The sequence below is a fragment of the Mixophyes fleayi genome, chromosome 1 (genome assembly GCF_038048845.1).
Source record: "Mixophyes fleayi isolate aMixFle1 chromosome 1, aMixFle1.hap1, whole genome shotgun sequence".
Taxonomy (NCBI): domain Eukaryota; kingdom Metazoa; phylum Chordata; class Amphibia; order Anura; family Limnodynastidae; genus Mixophyes; species Mixophyes fleayi.
The window spans coordinates 43,300,410-43,321,700 of record NC_134402.1 but is presented as its reverse complement, the minus strand read 5'-3'; the positions used below and the strand labels follow the sequence as shown (position 1 = coordinate 43,321,700).

At 45.5% G+C, this 21,291-nt stretch overlaps 1 protein-coding gene across 1 annotated transcript in view; it reads left to right on the top strand.

Annotated features, from left to right (window-relative positions):
• The first annotated feature begins 780 nt into the window (after positions 1 to 780).
• The window catches only part of BOD1L1 (biorientation of chromosomes in cell division 1 like 1), a 41,304-nt gene continuing 20,793 nt past the window's right edge, over positions 781 to 21,291 (top strand). Inside the window, exons 1-7 of the mRNA XM_075194670.1 lie at positions 781 to 974; positions 4,766 to 4,890; positions 6,138 to 6,328; positions 6,831 to 7,454; positions 7,999 to 8,148; positions 9,281 to 9,444; positions 20,835 to 20,949. Coding sequence (XP_075050771.1) covers positions 858 to 974; positions 4,766 to 4,890; positions 6,138 to 6,328; positions 6,831 to 7,454; positions 7,999 to 8,148; positions 9,281 to 9,444; positions 20,835 to 20,949 — 1,486 coding nt within the window. The 5' untranslated portion in view covers positions 781 to 857. The remainder of the gene's footprint in view (positions 975 to 4,765; positions 4,891 to 6,137; positions 6,329 to 6,830; positions 7,455 to 7,998; positions 8,149 to 9,280; positions 9,445 to 20,834; positions 20,950 to 21,291) is intronic.

Genomic DNA, 21,291 nt, shown 5'->3' with positions numbered 1-21,291 from the left:
ATGAGTTTAATTATTTTATCCAAGTACACATTTTGATAGTAAAAGTAGGTCTTGCAAGTAAAGGAGTGTTGTATAACTTTCATTTGTGTAAGTGTTAGGTTTTTAGGTTTAACATGACTTACTGAATTTATACTCAACTACTTGTAATTGTACTTGGATATCTCACACTTGTATTTGTACTTAAATGCTTTAATGTGATTAATTAGTCTTAATATTCATATGACTTCTATGCTGACTGTCCGGCTCTGTGGAATTTATGGTGCCTTCAAATAAATGATGATGATGACGACATTGTAGCATTGCTTTGGTGTTTTAAATAGCTGATCTGTAGCAGTGGACTTGGGTTAATTTCCAAGTGAAAGGGAAGAGTGGAAAGTGTCCCTGCAATACGAAGTGGGCCACTGCTCGATAGTGGAATTTACTGGTTTCAGATATTATTTATACGTATATGTCTCTCTTCATTACATTGTAGGAATAAATACGTGAAAGGCAAGGTAAAAATTATATTTTTAATCTGAATTAAAATATACTGTCAGATTCACCTGCACTCTGTCTATTTCTGTATTTTATATAATATTGTACATAACTTTACCTGATAAGTACCTTAGGTGCTCTTACTTCTTCCGCAGTATATTTGTTACAATATTGGGGTCATAACCGCGTGCTGCCAGCAGGGGGCGCTCCTCACATCTACTCGCTCTCGGGGCCCTGGCTGGCGGCCGCTCTTGCCTCGTATACGATATTTTCCCACAATCCTTTAATGCTTCCGGGTCAGGGGTCGGGTGCAGCGGTTTTGGTTTGTTTTGGGTGATGATCGGAGTAGCGGCCGCTGGAGCCGAGGTATATCGCTGGACGTTATGGCCAACCTGCCCCCCGGGGACCCCAAGCTCGTGTCTCTGATCGTCAACCACCTCAAAAGCCAGGGACTGTTTGACCAGTTCCGGAGAGACTGCCTGGCTGATGTGGACACTAAGGTGAGGGCTGGAGAGGCAGTGGCTGTCTGGCTGATGGAGACTGGGGAGGTGGCTGGAGAAGCCGTATTATATGGGGGGAGAGGGGAGAGGTCTGAGTGATGTGGACACAAGGTTATGTCTGAGGAAGCAGTGTCGTGGCTAATGTGGACACTTTGATGATGAGCAATATTGTGTCTGTGTGTGTGTCTGTCTGTGTCTGGTTTTGTGGGGGGGCCAGGTGTGTGCGACTGTGGGGTGGGGGGGCCAGGTGTGTGCGACTGTGGGGTGGGGGGGCCAGGTGTGTGCGACTGTGGGGTGGGGGGGCCAGGTGTGTGTGACTGTGGGGTGGGGGGGCCAGGTGTGTGACTGTGGGGTGGGGGGGCCAGGTGTGTGACTGTGGGGTGGGGGGGCCAGGTGTGTGACTGTGGGGTGGGGGGGCCAGGTGTGTGACTGTGGGGTGGGGGGGCCAGGTGTGTGACTGTGGGGTGGGGGGGCCAGGTGTGTGACTGTGGGGTGGGGGGGCCAGGTGTGTGACTGTGGGGTGGGGGGGCCAGGTGTGTGACTGTGGGGTGGGGGGGCCAGGTGTGTGCGACTGTGGGGTGGGGGGGCCAGGTGTGTGCGACTGTGGGGTGGGGGGGCCAGGTGTGTGCGACTGTGGGGTGGGGGGGCCAGGTGTGTGCGACTGTGGGGTGGGGGGGCCAGGTGTGTGCGACTGTGGGGTGGGGGGGCCAGGTGTGTGCGACTGTGGGGTGGGGGGGCCAGGTGTGTGCGACTGTGGGGTGGGGGGGCCAGGTGTGTGCGACTGTGGGGTGGGGGGGCCAGGTGTGTGTGACTGTGGGGTGGGGGGGCCAGGTGTGTGTGACTGTGGGGTGGGGGGGCCAGGTGTGTGTGACTGTGGGGTGGGGGGGCCAGGTGTGTGTGACTGTGGGGTGGGGGGGCCAGGTGTGTGACTGTGGGGTGGGGGGGCCAGGTGTGTGACTGTGGGGTGGGGGGGCCAGGTGTGTGACTGTGGGGTGGGGGGGCCAGGTGTGTGACTGTGGGGTGGGGGGGCCAGGTGTGTGACTGTGGGGTGGGGGGGCAGGTGTGTGCAGCTGTGCGGGGGCAGGTGTGTGCGGCTGCGGTGGGGGGGCAGGTGTGTGCGGCTGCGGTGGGGGGGCAGGTGTGTGCGGCTGCGGTGGGGGGGCAGGTGTGTGCGGCTGTGGTTTTGTGGGGGGCCAGGTGTGTGTGTGTGTGGCAGGGGATTCGTGGGGGACTAGGTGTGCGGCTGTGGGGTGGGGGGGGTCAGGTGTGTGACTGTGGGGTGGGGGGGCCAGGTGTGTGACTGTGGGGTGGGGGGGCCAGGTGTGTGACTGTGGGGTGGGGGGGCAGGTGTGTGCGGTAGTGGGGTGGGGGGGCAGGTGTGTGCAGCTGTGCGGGGGCAGGTGTGTGCGGCTGCGGTGGGGGGGCAGGTGTGTGCGGCTGCGGTGGGGGGGCAGGTGTGTGCGGCTGCGGTGGGGGGGCAGGTGTGTGCGGCTGTGGTTTTGTGGGGGGCCAGGTGTGTGTGTGTGTGGCAGGGGATTCGTGGGGGACTAGGTGTGCGGCTGTGGGGTGGGGGGGGTCAGGTGTGTGTGCGGCTGTGGGGTGGGGGGGTCAGGTGTGTGTGCGGCTGTGGGGTGGGGGGGTCAGGTGTGTGTGCGGCTGTGGGGTGGGGGGGTCAGGTGTGTGTGCGGCTGTGGGGTGGGGGGACAGGTGTGTGTGCGGCTGTGGGGTGGGGGGGACAGGTGTGTGTGCGGCTGTGGGGTGGGGGGGACAGGTGGGGTGGGGGTGTCAGGTGTGTGTGGGGCGTGGGGGTGTCAGGTGTGTGTGGGGCGTGGGGGTGTCAGGTGTGTGTGGGGCGTGGGGGTGTCAGGTGTGTGTGCGGCGTGGGGGTGTCAGGTGTGTGTGCGGCGTGGGGGTGTCAGGTGTGTGTGCGGCGTGGGGGTGTCAGGTGTGTGTGCGGCGTGGGGGTGTCAGGTGTGTGTGCGGCGTGGGGGTGTCAGGTGTGTGTGCGGCGTGGGGGTGTCAGGTGTGTGTGCGGCGTGGGGGTGTCAGGTGTGTGTGCGGCTGTGGGGTGGGGGTGTCAGGTGTGTGTGCGGCTGGGGATTTGTGGGGTGGGGGGACCTGGTGTGTACGTCTATCGCTTTGAGATTTTTGAGCACGGGTTTGCAGTTTTATTTATTTTTTTATTCATGTATGCTATAAATTATACACTTTGTATTTAAATGGTTCAGTAACCTACAATACAAGTTGCCTTGTCAGAACTGCTAATGTTCTTGGTTACATCTGTAAGTGTCATTTCAGACCTGTAGATATTTGGTGTATACAGTTTCCACTTCTGTCCATAGCAAATGTAACTATTGTGTTTAAGAAACAAAACAAACCTGTAACATTTTAAGTTAGCGTTACAACATCACCTTTTGTATTGGTTCAACTTGTATTTTAACCTCAGTGTCTTTTTTTTAATGGCTATTCAAGTGTCCAGAGTATATTTAGAGGAGAGCAGTATGTACATACAATATAACTAAACACCCAGTATTTTAAAGGCTTATTTTAAAGCTAGAAGCATGTAGCTTGTATTAATATGCATCAGAATGTTGATATACTGTCAGTAATTCTACAGTATCTGTTTTTGTTATGAGCTTCCATTTTGAGATTTCAAATAGTCTAATACTGTGCTTTATATACTAAGGGGAAAGAAAAGTGATAATGAAAATGCTAATGGCAATTATTGGCTACTATATACAATGTATAATATTACAATACAGGTTTCAATAGGTACACAATGTGCCTAAAAATAAATTATTGTTGATGCCTAACTTTTAATAGCCATTTCTCAAGTCAGTTGATGCACATAATCACTGGCTCTGTAAATATCCTTATGGCTCTTAGGTTTGACTTTACTGGCTTTTGAGTTATATTTTTTTATCCACCCAACCCCTGTACCTCTGTAAAGTACCAAAATATTTATTTCTAGTTTTTATGTGCCATATGAAAGCCCTAGGCCAGAGGTGCTCAAACTCAATCCTCAAGTGCTACCAACAGGTCATGTTTTTAGGATTTTTGTCTGTAGAAACAGGTAGAATAATTACTGACTCAGCCAAATAGATTAACTCACCTGTGCATGATCCTGCACAGGTGAGTTGATCCGGTAGGTCTTGAGGACTGAGTTTGGGCACCTCTTAGGCCGTGTATTCATTGTTATTTAACGTGTACATATCAAATACATACGCTTTAAAATCTGTTTGACATGCGCTTTTCACTTGTGTTGTCACTAGCTGTTTAGAAATTATTCTAATTTTAATATGTTAAAAAGTGGAAAACGCACATAAATGGAACAAGTAACGTTATGATAAACAATTATATAGTTTTCTGCTGCCTACTTTTTGGAAAACATTTAAAGAAATAATGCTACAGATCCTTGGATCGCTTTTGAATTTTTTACACATTTTGTTAAAAACTTAATCAAAATACAACTGAGGAAAAATGTCTAAAATACAAAATAAATGTTGTGTAACTTTGTCATGTGGTAATGCAGCCTTAATTTACATATACACATTCATAAATATAATAGAAAACACATCTTCAAATTACTGTTATGATCGTCATTAACAATTGTACACTGAACAACTATATCATCTTTGCTAGTTATTATAGGATGTGAGTTCAAATTTAACTGTATTTTATTTTAAGTTGCTTATTTCAGATAATGGACTAGTTCAATGCTCAAAAGTCATAAACACTATGACTTTCTGATCAGTGTGAGATTGACCCTTGAGTATTTCTGTCCCTTATAGCCTGCATACCAAAATCTGAGACAACGGGTTGACAATTTTGTATCCAACCACTTGGCAAGCCACACTTGGAGTCCTCACCTGAACAAGAATCAGCTGAGAAATAACATCAGGCAGCAGGTGCTCAAGTGAGTCAGATCATTTCTACTGCCGGGAAAGCTGTAGCTTAACAGTTTTCTGATCTAAGGATACATTGCGTGTCCTTATCTACAATTGTTATTTTACACAGCCAGCACAGTCAGAGACACTTCTGAAAACTGGTGTACAATTAACTGCAAATAAAGCTCTGTAATCCACAGTAACCAATGAGATGTCAAGTTTTATGCTCTGAACTCTATTAGAAAAGTGAAAGAATGAAAAATGTTCTGTAGTTTGCAAAAACTAGTTAGTTTGCACATTTACATCTGCGCCAGTTTTAATTAGTTTCTCATGTTATTGTTAGCCGCCTTATACAGTTTCTCATTTAAGTACCAAAAATGCCTTACATTAAAATGATGCATATGATATCTGTTCACATATTTAAAAACAAGTTAACCCGTGCATGATATTCATGCATTCTAGTCAAATCAAGCTACTTAAGGTGTTAAAAAGGTTCTTGTCATGCATTTGGGCCATAGCCCAGGCCTCAACTACCAACCACTTCCAACTGTCACTTCTCCTTCAAGAAATATATATATATATTTTTTTTAAAATCTTTATAAACACTTTTAACAATTAACAAATTAAAAACATCTTAGTATACCAAATTTCAGCCCTTTCTGAATTTTTTTTCCACACACACTAAGAATTTAGGTCAGTGTATAACTCCGCCCAGCAGGTGGCGCTGCAGCTTGGTTTTATTTTTTAGACAGACAGACTAACACACGCCACTAGACATCTATATATTAGATGATAAGTGAATGATATGTACTGAATGTAATTGGTGTCTTTGCTGGCTGGAACCTGCATGATGATTTACACTAATGTATTCACAGTAAATAGTCTTTTGTAAATAACAAGCGATAAACATGTATAAAATGTAATCTGTCTTCTGAAGCACACATTGCTGTTAGCAAGGCAGTTTACATACAGCTGCAAGTTAATGTGTCATTCACTTTGGCTATGATAATGGCAACCTGCCTTGCCTGAACACTAGGCGCTATGCATCATCACTATTTAATTAGATAGCACCACTGATTCCGGAGCGCTGTACAGAGAACTCATTCACATCAGTCCCTGCCCCATTGGAGCTTAGTCTAAATTCCCTAACATACACACACACAGACAATTGCACCAGACCCAATGTTTTTTTTTTTTTCTTCTTTCACCATACATTGTTGTATAATAAAGCCTGTGAATTACCTACACTGACAGTGTGATATGCTATTTCTTCCAGGTCTGGAATGCTCGGTTCCGGTATTGACCGCATTATATCACAGGTTGTGGATCCAAAGATAAACCACACGTTTAGACCTCAAGTGGAAAAAGTTGTGCAAGACTTTTTGGCCACATTAAATAACAAGGAAGATGCAAATGCAAATCATGAACGAACTGAAGAAAAATCTGAGTCGTCTGTATCTGTCGCTGGTACATTTTTTATTTATTATCTTTTCGCTATTCACTTTTTCCAGAGTGTGATCCAAGTATTATGTCTTTGTACGGTTCCCTATCAGTGTATTTTTGTGAGACATTACATATAAACTGACCTGCTTTAAGTGTATTTGAAAGCCTTTGGCTTCTAGCTTTGGTTAGTAAAGGCAGGTAAACAGGTATGAGAATGGGAGCATAGCACCAATTGTGCTTCACATGCGGTGCCAGTGGTGTTTTTTCTAACCCCAGTGGTAATCGCCTTAAGAGCCACACTGCTTGAAACACATTTAGAGTGGTGTTTCAGGCACGTAAGGAGCCACCACAACAGGTGATAAAGGTGGAGGCTTGGTAATTGACTGGTGTCTGGAATTTCCTGTGTTTTAGGAGTTTGCAGTTGTCTAATTTTCAATTACCTATACAGTCTGTGAGGTTTAACTTAAGACATGTCAATAACAAGATGTCTTATGTTCCTTGTGTCGTCTCCTTTTTTCCCTCTAAGGTTCTACGTCTATGGTTGGACCCAGCACCAGCGTAGCTAATGATGCAATGTCTATTTTGGAAACTATAAGTTCCCTGAATCAAGAAGCTACAACTGCCTGGGCCTTCACAGAGAACACAAACCATAAGAATACTGACAAGGTGTCCAGAAAGCTTCTCCCACAGCTGAGTGTAGACCTCACTGCTGAAAAGGAACGTGGTCTAGAAGAGATGCAGGAGAATGAAAGGCCGATACTGGAAATCTCAAATGAAGTGGTCAAGCCGGTTCTGAAGCCAGAAGATATAAATGATACTTTGCCTCCAGCTGAAGACAATAAAAATTCAGTCAGTGAAGCAACTAGCTCCTGTCAAAGCAAAGACCCTCCAAATGACAGCGATGAACAGAAATCTAAAGCTACTGAGAAAATAGAGAAGAAAATAGAGGTCAGTGAAAAATCAGAGCGCAAGGAAGAAAAGAAAGAAACAAAGGCAGAAAAAAGAAATGAACATGTAAAAAAGAGCGACGATACCACAAGGCAGAAGGAAGAAAAGGCAGTGAAAGAGAAAGAAGTTGAATCGGAACCGGTTAAACATATTATCATTGAAAAAAGCAGTAAGCAAAAGACTGCTGACACTATTAAGGAAGGTAGGCGTTTATCTTCTCTTTACTTTATTACAACAGTTAGCTTTTGTTTTGTTTTCTTTTTTAAACATCCCATTGCCACTGTGCGGGGCAGTTAAAGAAAGTTAAGAACGAGTCAGAAATTTACAATTCAATGATGAATTAGGAAATTTCCTTGTTCCAGAATTCTTGTTTCGGATTCAATTACAAACAATTCTTAAAGAGGCAAACATATGTGTGTGTATTTGTGTGGGACGCAGGTTTCTTAGTAAGGATTGTTCTACCATGGCTGCTGCCCTCCTTTGTTTGAGCAGCAATTGTGCCATAATATGCACGCTGGCACCAAAGGTTGAAAGAACATCAATTGTATTGTTTATTTAATCTTAATAAATAGAGAATTTTCAGTCATTTAGAACTTTGGGTTTAGCAATACTAACCCTACTTGCAAAGACAGACACATTTATTTATCTAAAATCCAATTGAAATGTCAAGTTTGTCGTTTTTTTTTTTTTTATTGATGTGTTGTTAAATGTCATTTATTTAGTGTCTGTCCTGTTTTGCATTTTAGAATGTGCTTCACTTGATTCTGATGTGGATGCTTATTCGGACGTGACTGTCAGCTCAGTTCACACCAGTGACTTATCCTCGTTTGAAGAAGAAAGTGAGGAAGAAGATGCCGTGTCGGATAGTACAGAAGAGGGTGAAATTACTTCTGATGGCAAGTTTCAAAAGTCTAATGTCCTAATTTAATGTTTGTCCTGATTGTACACCATGGTCTTTTGTATTCTAAGTTTGTGCTTTGATACAGTAGAGATTTTCTTTTTTCGAAAAGCCATAACTTCCCAGATACCAAAATTGGGGACTACGTTGTTCCATGGTTGTCATGGCTGGGAATGAATGTGTTACAGCCTTTACTGCCTTTTAGGGAAATGAATGTCCACACAGTTCTTTTCTAGAACTTTTTATTCAATGTAGTGTCACAGTTAAGTTGCTCAGCTAAAAGAAGGCACAGTCTAAAACAATTTTTAACTCTCCTTTTGACAGTATGGGTGTACTGGGTAGCCAGTAATAGTCTACAGTGTTCTCCCCAGAAAATTTTACCGGCTAGGTGGCATCAAAAAGTAGCCTGGTGGGGGCCTTTGCACAGGTTAAATGTTGAAATCCTGACCTTGTACTGATTTAGCCTCTAGATTAACATTTTCTATATAAACTCTTCTCCTCTTCTTAGAGGCACAGTCGTCTGCAGCTTTTTCATAATCAAAGTCTGTAGGATCTGGTCCCTCTAATGAAACCAGCATCAGATTATTCAGTGCGCTTTGCTTCATGCTATTCCTTAAACAGGCTTTAATTCCTTTTAGAGTAGAAAGTCCTGTGCCCAGATACTGAACAAATGCTAATTAGACACCAATAATATTTTTAAGTTCCCAGGTAATGCACAAATGCTAGCTATACACAAGACCCCTAAGTAAGAAGCACTGTCTTTAAGATTTACCAGCAAGTGACCTGCTGGCAAACGCGTGTTTCTTTTATTCAGGCGCCCCCTCCTCTCCTCTGAAGATTGACACCCCCTTGTGGTGCAAAATTGACATTCCACCTGTGATTGACATCTACCACCCATCCTAGGTTTGTCATATCTCCAACCCCCCCCACACGCCCCCCTCGGTTCCCCGAAAAGTGTACAATATTTCACAGGCTCATTCCGTTTCTCAGAGACCAGCAAAATGGAAACAGACAAAATGTGAACCCAAAGTAATGTGCAAGGAGGGGTGCTCTTACTATTTGTTTTGGATATACAAACACGTTTCACTGTAATCCATTCTGTATTTATATTTTATTCTTCCCCTTTTCAGATGAAGAGAAAGGAGAGACAGAAAAGAAAGCCAAGTCAGGCGAGCAGAGCGAAACCAAGACCAAGGGGACACGACACGCCTATGTGCACAAACCATACCTGTATTCTAAATACTACAGTGATTCTGATGATGAACTGACTGTAGAACAACGCCGACAATCTGTGGTGAGTTTATACTGTGGTTGTTTAACCCTTTGGTTGCTAATGATGTAGGTTGTGTGAACACTGGCCCACACTTAAGTGGCAGCTTACCTGAAACCTGTGTGGTAGGAGCAGAATTACTATTCTAATACATAGCATCTACTTGACGTTGGGGAACCTGGCTCACATCCAGAATGGAGGTGCATCAATCTCTGTTCCTCAGTTACAGCTTCCAAGAGTAAAGCCTATAGGTTCCTATAAAACCATGGTTTGCTCTGCCCAAGTGCACTAAAATCATAGCTTGTGTATACATAAGCACAGACACAATTTTATATATAAATGTTCCTGTCTATTTTTGTGAACCATATCTCTAATAGTACACATTTGCTTCCCTATAAACTTTATGCTTAAAGTGGCAGTAAAGCAACTGTTGTTTAACTCTGTAATACACAGTGTGACGAAACAGGGTGCTACTGGACTGAGGACTTATTATTCACCACAGTTTAATGTAGTTTCTCTTTCATCCAGTCTGGGGGACACTGCTTACCATGGGTTGTGGAGGGGAGCTCGGGAGTTGGCACCTAGCTAGTTCACTTTAGCACTACTGACAGAATCCTCCCCTCTACAATCCCCCTGCCTCTTCCTGTTCAGTTTTTTTTTTAGGTGCCCATGGAGTTGGGTAGTGTTTTGGTACTGCAAGTAATTTTACTTTTTATTTGTCCTCGGGATCTTTTATCTAGGTGGCAGACCTGGGAGTGTGTTCTATTATAGAGAACACACTCCCAGAATAGCAGCGCAGGCACTAATCTGTCAGATGAGAGCCAGAGGTTCTCGCTGACAGAGAGGAAAGAACAGGGTGCCTAAATACAGAGTGACAAGCGGTCTCTCCAGACCGCTGTCACTCTGGGAGCCTCCCCGATAACCGGCGCTGCCACTGCAGGCATAGAGTGCCGGTTATCGGAGATTTCACATGCCGGTGGCATGCTTGGATCCGCGGAAGGAGCGAGGAGAAGAAAGGGGGCCATACCAAGATCCCCCCTCATTATAGGAGGGGGCATTGGGGTGCAAACCGCTGCAGAGACCTCAACTCTGGAGGTCTCCACTACTCTGCCACATACCATTCTTTTCTATAAAAAAAATGGAGAAATAACTGTAAAGAGAGACAGCATTAAGGAGGGGGGGGGGAGCTAAGACATAGAACTCCCCTGCCCTCCAGAGAAAAGTGGACTAGCCCGGTCTTCTGGCGCCAAGGAGAAGCCCGGGAAAAGGACACAGATCAGAGGGAGCAGGCACCAGGACACTGCTGTTGGACTTCTCCCCTGTTTGGCCTGTGGGCTAAGTATCTGATTTATTTAAACACATATTGCTGTATTTGCTGACTGCAAAGTGGGCTAGTAGGGGTTATATTATAGTTCTCCTACTTGCCAATATATTATTTTGTTTAACAACAAATTACAAGTACAACTTTTATGTCGGATTAGTTGATTACTTGTTGTTTTCCCACTGTTCTCTCTCTCTCTCAGTTCTCTCTGTCTCTCTCAGCTAAATTAACTATTTAAGGCTGTGTTTGGTGTGCCTTCCTTTATATAAAAATGACAGATAAAGGAAAGGGCCCAATAGCAAAGTATTTTACATGTTCAAGATGTAATGTAAAATTACCATGTGGGCAGAAGGACCTGTTGGCGCTCTGCTCTGTCTGCGAAGCAGGGGTTCCCCCTGCGCAAACCCAGCATATTCCAGCCCCACTGAAGGAGGAGCCGGCCTGGGTGGACTCCCTGACACGGTCGGTTTCCTCTTTAGCACAGATGGTTTCTCAATCCAATCAGTTGCTATCTACTGTGGCAGCCTCGGTGGCTAATAATGCTAATTCATTAGACCTCCCTGCTTCCACAGGTTCTATTGGAACGTCTTTACCAGGACCTTCCTCATTGCTTACGGACCAGGCCCCTGTCCCTACTGAATCGGCATGGTCCACAGCATTTATAAAGGGTTTGGACAAGCTAAACCAGTTACTTGAATCCCCAAACGTCCCGTCTGCTAAAAGAAAGCGGCCTAGTTCTGCTAATCCCCTTTTGGTCCTTTCAGACTCAGAGGGGTTTTCAGAGGAGGAGGGGGAAATAAATTCTGATCCTGACCAGGTTCAACCTTTGGAACAGGAAGAGAACACTATAAAAGCAAATTTATAGATGATTTGGTTTGAGCGTTTAGACAGGCGTTGGACCTTCCAGAACCTTCCCCCTTCTGTAGAACTTAGAGAGATTGCAGAGGGAGCCTGGAAACAGCCTGATAAAAGGTTCTCTGTTCCCAGGAGATTCTCTTCCCTGTGTCCATTGCAGGAGGAAGACGTGGCTCGATGGGAGACTATTCCTAAGGTAGATATTCCAGTAGCACGGTTGGCCAGACACACTTTACTACCAGTCCCAGGTTCAGCAACTCTGCAGGATGCCACTGATCGCAGAGTGGAATCCCAGCTGAAATCTATATTTGTGGCAGCGGGTTCTTCCTTTAGGCCCACATTTGCTTCAGCTTGGGTTGCTAGAGCCATGGAAGCAGGGGCAGACCAACTGGCAGAGGTCTTACAGGACTCTGATTTACTTCCTCTGGCTTTACATTTGAAAGAGGCATTGGGGTACCTTTATCAGGCGGCCCAGAACTCGGCGTCTGTGTCCTCCTCTATTCAGGCTGCATCTATTTCAGCAAGAAGAACATTATGGCTGAAATCCTGGGAAGGAGATTCGGAATCAAAAAAGTCAGTTGAAACCATTCCTTTTTCAGCAGCAGGTTTGTTGGGCCAGAATTGGATACTATGATCTCCCAGGCAACAGGGGGCAAAAGCACTTCCTTGCCGGTATTCTCTAATAGGGGCAGGACCCCTCTGGTCAGCTCCTTTCGTCAGCCCTTTAGGGGGAACTCCTTGCCTAGGGGACAGTCACTTAGAGGTAGACAACCAAATGCGCAAGGCTCCTCTACCAGGGGTAGATCCTCGTTTGCAGCTAGACGCCAGTCCTCCAAGACCCAGGAGAAGCCTGCGTCCTGACGACCACTCTATTCTGCCGGAGGTGGCGCCAGTGGGGGGACGTCTGTCTTTGTTTCAGGAACAGTGGCCAGCGTCCTCCCAAGACCCTTGGATTCGAGGCATTATATCAAGGGGGTACATGATAGATCTGCTGGGTCCAGTACCACATCGTTTCTTCATAACCCCGCTACCCCGAGATCCAACAAGAAGACAGGCAATACAGGCCTGTGTCGCCTCTCTTCTTTCGCAAAGAGTCATCTGCAGGGTCCCAGATGACCAGAAGGGACAGGGATTTTATTCAAATCTGTTTCTGGTCAGGAAGCCGGACGGGTCCTTTCGGCCCATCTTAAACCTGAAGAACCTCAATGTGCACTTACGGGTCGACAGATTTCGGATGGAATCCCTGAGGTCTGTAATAAACGGCTTAGAGAAGGATCAGTTTATAGCTTCCATAGACATAAAAGACGCATACCTCCACGTTCCCATTTTGAGCGACCATCAGTCTCTCCTAAGATTTACAGTGGGGTCCTTCCACTATCCGTTTTGGGCCCTTCCCTTCGGCTTCTCCACAGCTCCGAGGGTCTTCACGAAGATCATGTTAGTAATGGCAGCGTGTTTTCACATAAAGGGAGTTCAGGTCGTGCCTTATTTGGACGATCTGCTAATCAAATCCTCCTCAGAGATTTGCTTACGTCAGCACTTATCCCTCACCTTGGCGGTTCTCGAGTGCCATGGGTGGCTGATAAACCTAAAGAAATCCCAGGTGGTTCCGTGTCAACGCATGGTTTTCCTAGGGCTCATTATGGACAACAGTCAGCAAAAGGTGTTCCTGCCTGCAGAGAAGATCAGTTCAATTCGGAGTATAACATCACAGGTCTTGTCTTCTCCCAGCCCCTCAATTCACTTGTGCATGCGGCTGCTGGGAAAGATGGTGGCCTCCTTCGAGACCATCCCCTTCGGTCGGGCTCATTCTTGGTGCTTCCAGTGGGATTTGTTGACAAAATGGTCAGGATACCACCTACACTTGGATCTCCAGAGGATCTCGCTGTCTCCGAGGGCGAGAGAATCACTTCAGTGGTGGCTAAATCAGGATCACATGGCGGTGGGCAGGTCCTTTGCTCCATGGTCATGGATCATAGCCACGACAGACGCCAGCCTGAGAGGTTGGGGGGCGGTAGTCCTGCACCTCAGGCTCCAGTGCCTCTGGTAAGTCCAGGAATCAGCCTTATCAATCAACACGTTAGAATTGAAGGCTATCCTTTTAGCTCTCCGGGGGGCCCAGACTCTTCTTCAGGGCCACCCAGTCGGTTCAGTCCGATAATGCCACGGCTGTGACATATGTCAACAGACAGGGAGGAACCAGGAGTGCACCTGCTATGCGAGTGGTAGCTCAGATATTCCTTTGGGCAGAACAGTATGTTCCAGCAATCTCGGCGGTGTTCATTCCAGGAATAAAAAATTGGAAGGGCCGATTACCTCAGTCGCAATGCGATGATGCCTGGGGAGTAGTCCCTCCACCCGGAAGTATTTCAGTCTCTAGTTCAGAGGTGGGGTCTTCCGGATAGTTCACAGGTATTGCGCAAAGGCGAGAGACCCCTTAGCGGTAGCGGTGGACGTGATGTCCATGTCATGGGAATTCAGGTTGGGATATCTGTTTTCCCCGATTCCCATGCTTCCTCGAGTACTCAGACGAGTGAGACAAGGCGGTCAGCCGGTGATTCTAATAGCTCCCTCATGGCTGCGTCGAGTGTGGTACGCGGACATAATCTCCATGGTGGTAGGACAAGGATATCGTCTTCCATCACGAGACGACCTTCTTCTACAAGGCCCCTTTCATCGCCAGAATTTACCTCAGCTCAGTTTAACGGAATGGCTGTTGAAGCCAGCCTCTGGAGAGCTAGGGGTTTTTCCCTCAGTGTAGTGAACACTATGCTGCGAGCCCGAAAACCGGTTTCGGCTCGCATCTATCATCGTATTTGGCGAGCATATATTAGATGGTGTGAAAATAAGTCCTGTCACACATCTTCTTTTCGTCTCCCTCGCTTATTGGCCTTTCTTCAGGATGGGCTGGAAGCAGGGCTCCGTTTAGGTTCATTAAGAGTTCAGGTTTCAGCGCTTTCAGTTTTCTTTCACCTAAAGTTAGCGGACTTGCCAGACGTCAGGACTTTTCTTCAGGGAGTCTTACATATTCAGCCTCCCTATGTTCCGCCTACAGCACCATGGGATCTTAACCTGGTACTGGATATGCTTAAAGGGCCTCCTTTTGAGCCATTACCTACGGCAGATTTTAGGTGTCTTACCTGGAAGGTCATCTTTCTTTTAGCTATCGCATCTGCACGTAGGGTTTCAGAATTAGGAGCTCTGTCTTGCTGGGAACCATATCTGGTTTTCCACGAGGACAGAGCGGTGTTGAGAACCCTCCCTTCCTTTGTTCCAAAAGTAGTGTCCACTTTCCATTTGAACCAGGAAATTGTAGTTCCGGTCTTTTCATCTACTTCCCATTCTGATCAACAATCTATGGAAAAGTTAGATGTGGTTAGGGCTCTCCGTATTTATGTCAAAAGAACTTCTCAGATTAGTCGTGCCGATTCTCTGTTTCTTCTTTATGTAACAAAAGAGGCTGGCCAGCCTCAAAACAGTCCATTGCGAGATGGATTACGGCAACCATTAAGCACGCTTACTTAAGGGTTAACCGTCCTGTGCCAGAGAGACTTATGGCCCATTCCACAAAATCGGTAGGGACGTCATGGGCAGCGAGAAATGGGGTTTTCTGCCGACCAGCTTTGCAGGGCAGCCACCTGGTCTTCTGTCCACACATTTACCAAATTCTATCAATTTAATGTATTCGCATCCGTGGATGCAAATTTCGCTCGTAGTGCTCTACAAGCGGGGCTTTCAGAGCTGTCCCACCCTTAGGGGGCTGCTTTAGAATGTCCCCATGGTAAGCCGTGTCCCCCAGACTGGATGAAAGAGAAAAGAGGATTTATGTACTTATGTTAAATCTGTTTCTCTGATTCCGTCTGGGGGACACTGCGATCCCTCCTTTCTGGTTTTCCTCTGTATGCTCTTGGTTGATTGACCTTTCTCCTTGGGGCTTTTTAAATAACTGAGGAGGAAGAGGCGGGGGGATTGTAGAGGGGAGGATTCTGTCAGCAGTGCTAAAGTTAACTAGCTAGGTGCCAGCTCCCGAGCTCCCCTCCACAACCCATGGTAAGCAGTGTCCGCCAGAAGGAATCGGAGAAACGGATTTAACGTAAGTACATAAATCCTCTTTTTTGGCGGAATTGAACCTATATATAGGAGAATATACATCCCTATAAATTATATCTACATACTAAAATAGTACACAATTTGTGCCCATCTCATATATGATATCCCCTATACTAATTTGTGTGTGATTCTCGACATGGAAAAGTGGGCGTTCATGGTGGCTCAAGACATCAAGGAAGCCTATCTGCATGTTCACATCTGGGAGGGTCTTCAGACCTTCCTCAGGTTTGCGCTCTAGTCGAAGTACTGCACATTTCGGTCTCTTCCCTTCAGTCTGGCAATGGCCCGCAGGTCTTCACCAAGATCATGGCGGTCATGATTGCTCTGTTGAGGTCCAAGGGGATTACAATCAACCCTTACCTGGACGATCTACTTTTGAAGTCCTATTCTCTGAGGTACTTCTGTCGCATATCCATGTAGTGATCTGGACTCTGAAATCCCACTGTTGAATTCTCAACTTCAAAAAGTCCAAGTTGACCCTAACCCAATAGGTGATCTTTTTGGGGCTTTTATTCAACACTCGACAACAGTGAGTGTTCTTACCTCCCGACAATATCCTTGGCTGTCAAGCGGATCTCTGTGCATTTCAGCATGAGAGTTTTGTGCAAGATGATATCGACTTTCGAGGCGGTCTCGTTTGCTTGGTTTCATGCACGAGTGTCCCATCTAAATCTGTTGGGACAGATATTCTGTCTGTCTCCTGATGTGCGTCAGTTGCTCCTTTGATGGTTGCAGAAGCAAATCTTTAAAGTAACTAAGGGGGGGAGATGCTCTGCACAGGGATTGGAAGGAAACACCCACATGCAGTATATGACAAGATATCAATCTTTAACATGTAGCATGTGGGGGTGCTGGTCCTGTTATATTAAGACAGAAAAAATAATGAACAGGGGTTCATATTAGAAGGATGAATTAGCACTCCTTATGTTGATTAAAATATAACTTTTAATGATTATTGTTTAATAATGACATCCTCCCGGAAGACAAGGTGAAATATATTAAAAATTACTTACAAATACACACACACACGTGTGATAAAAACAAAAACACCAACTGATAGGGATCTATTATATAAAGGGATAGTCTGATGGATACAGAGAATATCTTGTATAAATCCTTGGTAGCAGACCATTTACTGGTAAGTGGTGGTTAGTAGGAAGACAGAATGATGTAAAGAGTGAATGAGAACCGTGTCTCTTATGGTATTAGTATTATAAGGCTTCTAGTCACCACTGTAACAAATGTAGCAGGCAGCTAATGGAGTGAGATACTTGATCTCCGTGGATTTACTGAGGGGAAACCCCTAGCTCAAAGTAGTCTTAGCTTGTATGGTGATATTGGTAAACTTTAAATACAAGGCTTGTTCTGGATTATTGACAGTATGAAGCACTACACAATAGCGCATCTATACTGAGGCTGGTGTGCTTCCTGCAATGTGTGACATAGTCAGCAGTGATAAATGCAGTTGGCTCGTTGCCAGTAATAGCTCTGTGGTACTAAAAAATGTCCCTGGTATAGGTTAGTTTATATACAGTCTCTGTGATGGACACTGTTCACAGCAGCTATACATTTTAGTGCATCTATGATAAGGCTGGTGTAATTCCTGCAATGTGTGACCTTGTCAGCTATAACACATGCAGTTAACTCATTGCCAGTAACAGCTCTGTGGTACTGAAAGAGGTTCCTGATAGGAGTGAGCTTGCGTATAGTCTCCGTAGAGGACAATAATCTCAGCAGCTAAGCTAGTTTTATCTGGCTGATAGAATCCCCTATTATTGTATGAAAACCGTTTTGGTCTGTGCCTGCTACTAAATGGAAGCTATCACTACATCCCTATCTGTAGTTGGTGTTGGCGCCAAGTAACGCTGGCCCCTTTGCAGGGTTTGTCCGTTTCTCCATCTAGGATTGTTCCTTGATCACAACCATTGTCAGCCTTTGGTGTTGGGGGGGCCATCTATCTTCACACTCTGTTTTGGACTGTGAAGGAATCCAAACTTCCCATCAATGTCTCTTCCCCTCTGATTACCTCCTCTCACGCACGTATCCAAGACTTCTCCCGCGCCGCTCCCCTCCATTGGAACAAGCTCCCCCGCTCCATCAGAACTTCCCCTAATCTGTCCTCTTTCAAACGAACATTAAAAACCCACCTTTTCCTTAAAGCCTTCCAGTCTCATGCCTAAACTCCCACCGGTCGGCTACCTCTCTTTCTCATTCCTTCTTCCCTTCTCCCCCTTCCTCCCGTCTCTCCGTCTCATCCATGTGTCTGTCTGTCTTCCCCTCCCTTTAGATTGTTCGCTCCTTTGAGCAGGGCTCTCCTACCTTCTGTTTCCATCACTTTTAACTGCGCTCTCCAGCTACTCAGCTCACCTCCTCTCAGTCCCTCTGCCCTCTGTCTCCTCTCGCTTCTCTCCGCTCCCCTCAGTAACTCTCAACCTGTCATCCGTGCCCACCCTCTTGGGCCATAGTTACCTGCCTGTACTCGCTTTTCCCCTCCCTCCCTCTCTTTCATGCTGTGCCTGAGCCCCCAGAGTTATAGTGCTTACTGTTACTTGTACTGTGCTGTTTCACCTTGTACTGTGCCATTGTTTGTCCTTGTACGGCGCTACGGATACTTTGTGGCGCCCTATAAATAAAAATTAATAATAATAATAATGTCTAGGAACTGTGGGCAGTGTTTCGTGCTTTGATCAGCATGCAACACTTTATGCATTGACGGACGGTCAAGATTCAATAGCACAATGACCTCAATCACCAAGGCAGCACCAAGAGTCCCTTAGTCATACGAGAGATGCACAGGATCTTTCAGTGGGCCGCAACTCATGTTCCGGCGGTCATGGCCATCTTTATTCCAAGGGTAGAAAATTGGAAAGCTAAGTATGGTCCCTTCATTTGGAGGTGCTTCGCCAGTTGGTGCACAGGTGGGGTCAACTGCACGTCTACATGATGGCGTCTCCTTTGAACTGAAAGGTCCACCTCTTTTGTTCCCAGGCAAGAGATCTTCTAGCTGTCTCAATAGACGCCATGTCCGTTCTTTGGCAGTACCGCTTAGTTTACCTGTTCCCACCGGTAGCAATGCTTCATAGGGTGTTGAATAAGGTAATGAGAGATGGTGTTCCAGTCCTTCTAGTGGTGCCAGCTTGGCCACATAGAGCCTGGTACACGGACGTTCTCCCCATGGTAGGGGGGGTCAGTTGTAGCAGCAGGCACTACACCCGGAGCTCAAGGTCCCTTTTATCGTCTAGGTTTGGAACGTCTTGCTTTAACGACGTGGCCATTGAAGCCATGAGCCTTTGAACTAAGGGGTTGTCTGAGTGGTGCAGACCATGCTTCAGGATCGAAAACTGCTTTGGGATCATCTGGAAGACTATTGCCTGGTGTAAAAAGAAGGGCTCTCCTACTTCCTTTTTTCGATTGTCCAGGTAGCGCATGTTCTTGCTGGCCGGGCTGATGCTGGTTTGCTCCTTAATTCTCTTGTCTGCTCTTTCTGTCTACTTTCCAAGAAGACACTCTTTGATGCCTGATGTGCAAACTTTCATTTAGGGGTGCTTCATGTGCAAACTTTAGTCTGTTCCTCCGGTAGCACTTTGGGATTTAAATTGAGTTTTTTTGGTTTGTAGCATCCGCCTTTTCAACCCTTAGCTATGGTTGATTTCAAGTTTTTAACCTGGATGACTGTCTTCCTTTTGTCCATCTCTTCAGCAAGAATGGTTTCAGACCTTGCAGCCTTGTCTTGCAAGTCTCCTCTTGTTTTTCATGAGAATAGGGCAGTCCTTCGGACCAAGCCTTCATACCTCAATAAAGTGGTGTCTAGATTTCACTTAAATCAGGACATCGTTATTCCTACGCTGACTACATCTTTGTCTTCAAAGAATGAAGTTTCAATTCGTTCTCTCTATGTGGACCGTGTTTTGCGTACTTATGTGCTTAGGACTCAAAGGATCTTCTGGTCCTCTATGATACACATGAGAGGCTGGCCAGCGTCCAAGATGACTATTGCTCGGTGGATTACAGTGGTAATACATCAGGCTTATAGTGGGACTGTGCAGCCTGTTCCAGATAATCTTCAGGCTTGCTCTGCTGAGGTCAGTCAGTGCTTCCTGGGCGCCACGCCATACTGCCTCTACTGAGCAGCTGGTCTTCTGTGCACACGTTCTCTCTGTTTTACAGGTTTAATGTGTTTGCATTCAAGGATGCAAGTTTTGGAAGAAAGGTGCTTTGTGCCATTTCTTCTGAGCTTTTCCTCCTGTAATGCAGCTTTGGGATGTCCCCAATGTGTCCCTCAAAGGAGGCCAGAGGAAATAGGATTTTTATACTTGAGTAAAATTTGTTTCTCTTCCATTGGGGGGGAAACGTTCACTTTCCCTTAATGTTAGGGTTTCTCCTACTGTTTGACATGTTGCCTTGTTTTTTGAGAGTGTGTTTTTTTTTTTTTTCTCTTTCTCTTTCTATGGGCTTGGTTAACCGTAAACTGAGGAAACGGGCAGTGGGGTATAGAGGGGAGGAGCTAGGGTTTAGTTAACAAAGGTTCTTAAAGTGCCTGTTTGCCCTGTCCATCTCTATACCCAGTGTCCACCTATGGACTTAGAGAAATGGATTTAATATAAGTGTAAAAGTCCTATTTTTTTATACCTGTATGCGGTCCTATCAGGACACAGTAGGAGGAGCTTTAGCTGTCTGTACTATATACGGTAAACTTCCTGTTAAACAGTCATGTAGGCATCAACCTTTTGTATTCCTAATTGAGATCATTGAGCTATAGCCTGTACTTGGCTGCAAAAGTAAATGTATCTTGAGTACAAAATTTGGAACGTTTACTCATTTGTATGTGTGAATGTTAGTAATAGATTTTAAATAAATCAATTTTGTGTACATTTAATGGTCCTTTCAACCAATCCTTTTTTTTTTTTTTTTTGTTAGAATTTTCGTGAAAGTAAATGGCAACGATTCTCTTCTAATTATGTGCTTGAATATGTTTCATTCATCTTAACATATTGTTTTGGTATGTTTAATATGGGTTTGCTTTTTACCTTTTTAAATATGCAAGCTACACGGAAAATTAGACTTTTTATTGTGTTTTTAAGTATGTGCTGTCCTCATTGATGGTTTTTGATATAATATATGCTTTCAGGCCAAAGAAAAGGAAGAGCGACTTTTGAGGAGACAAGTGAAGAGAGAGAGATTAGAGGAAAAGCGCAAGCAGAAAGCTGCGGAAAAAACTAAGACTTTGAAAATGAAGAGTCCAGGTACAGCAAGTTACTTGTAGCATTTATATTACCTTCTATTTACAGGGAATGTTCTTGGGTGACTGAAACTTGCAGAACTATTCGGTTCCTAGAGCTGAAACTGTCTCTGTACGAATTGATGTGAATGATTAAAAATGATCTGTGCAACAGTTGTGCATAGCATAATGGATAGCAATAACTTATTCATGTCTGTGCTTTTGTGATCTGTGTTGTGCTTAAAAGGCAGTGTTATAGTTGCTCATGTGACGTTGCCCTTACAAAGTTTTATAAAGGTTTCCCTTGTTCCAAGTTTTTCCTTCTGTAGTAGGGGGACACAGATGGTGAGCTATGTTCCATCTCTAG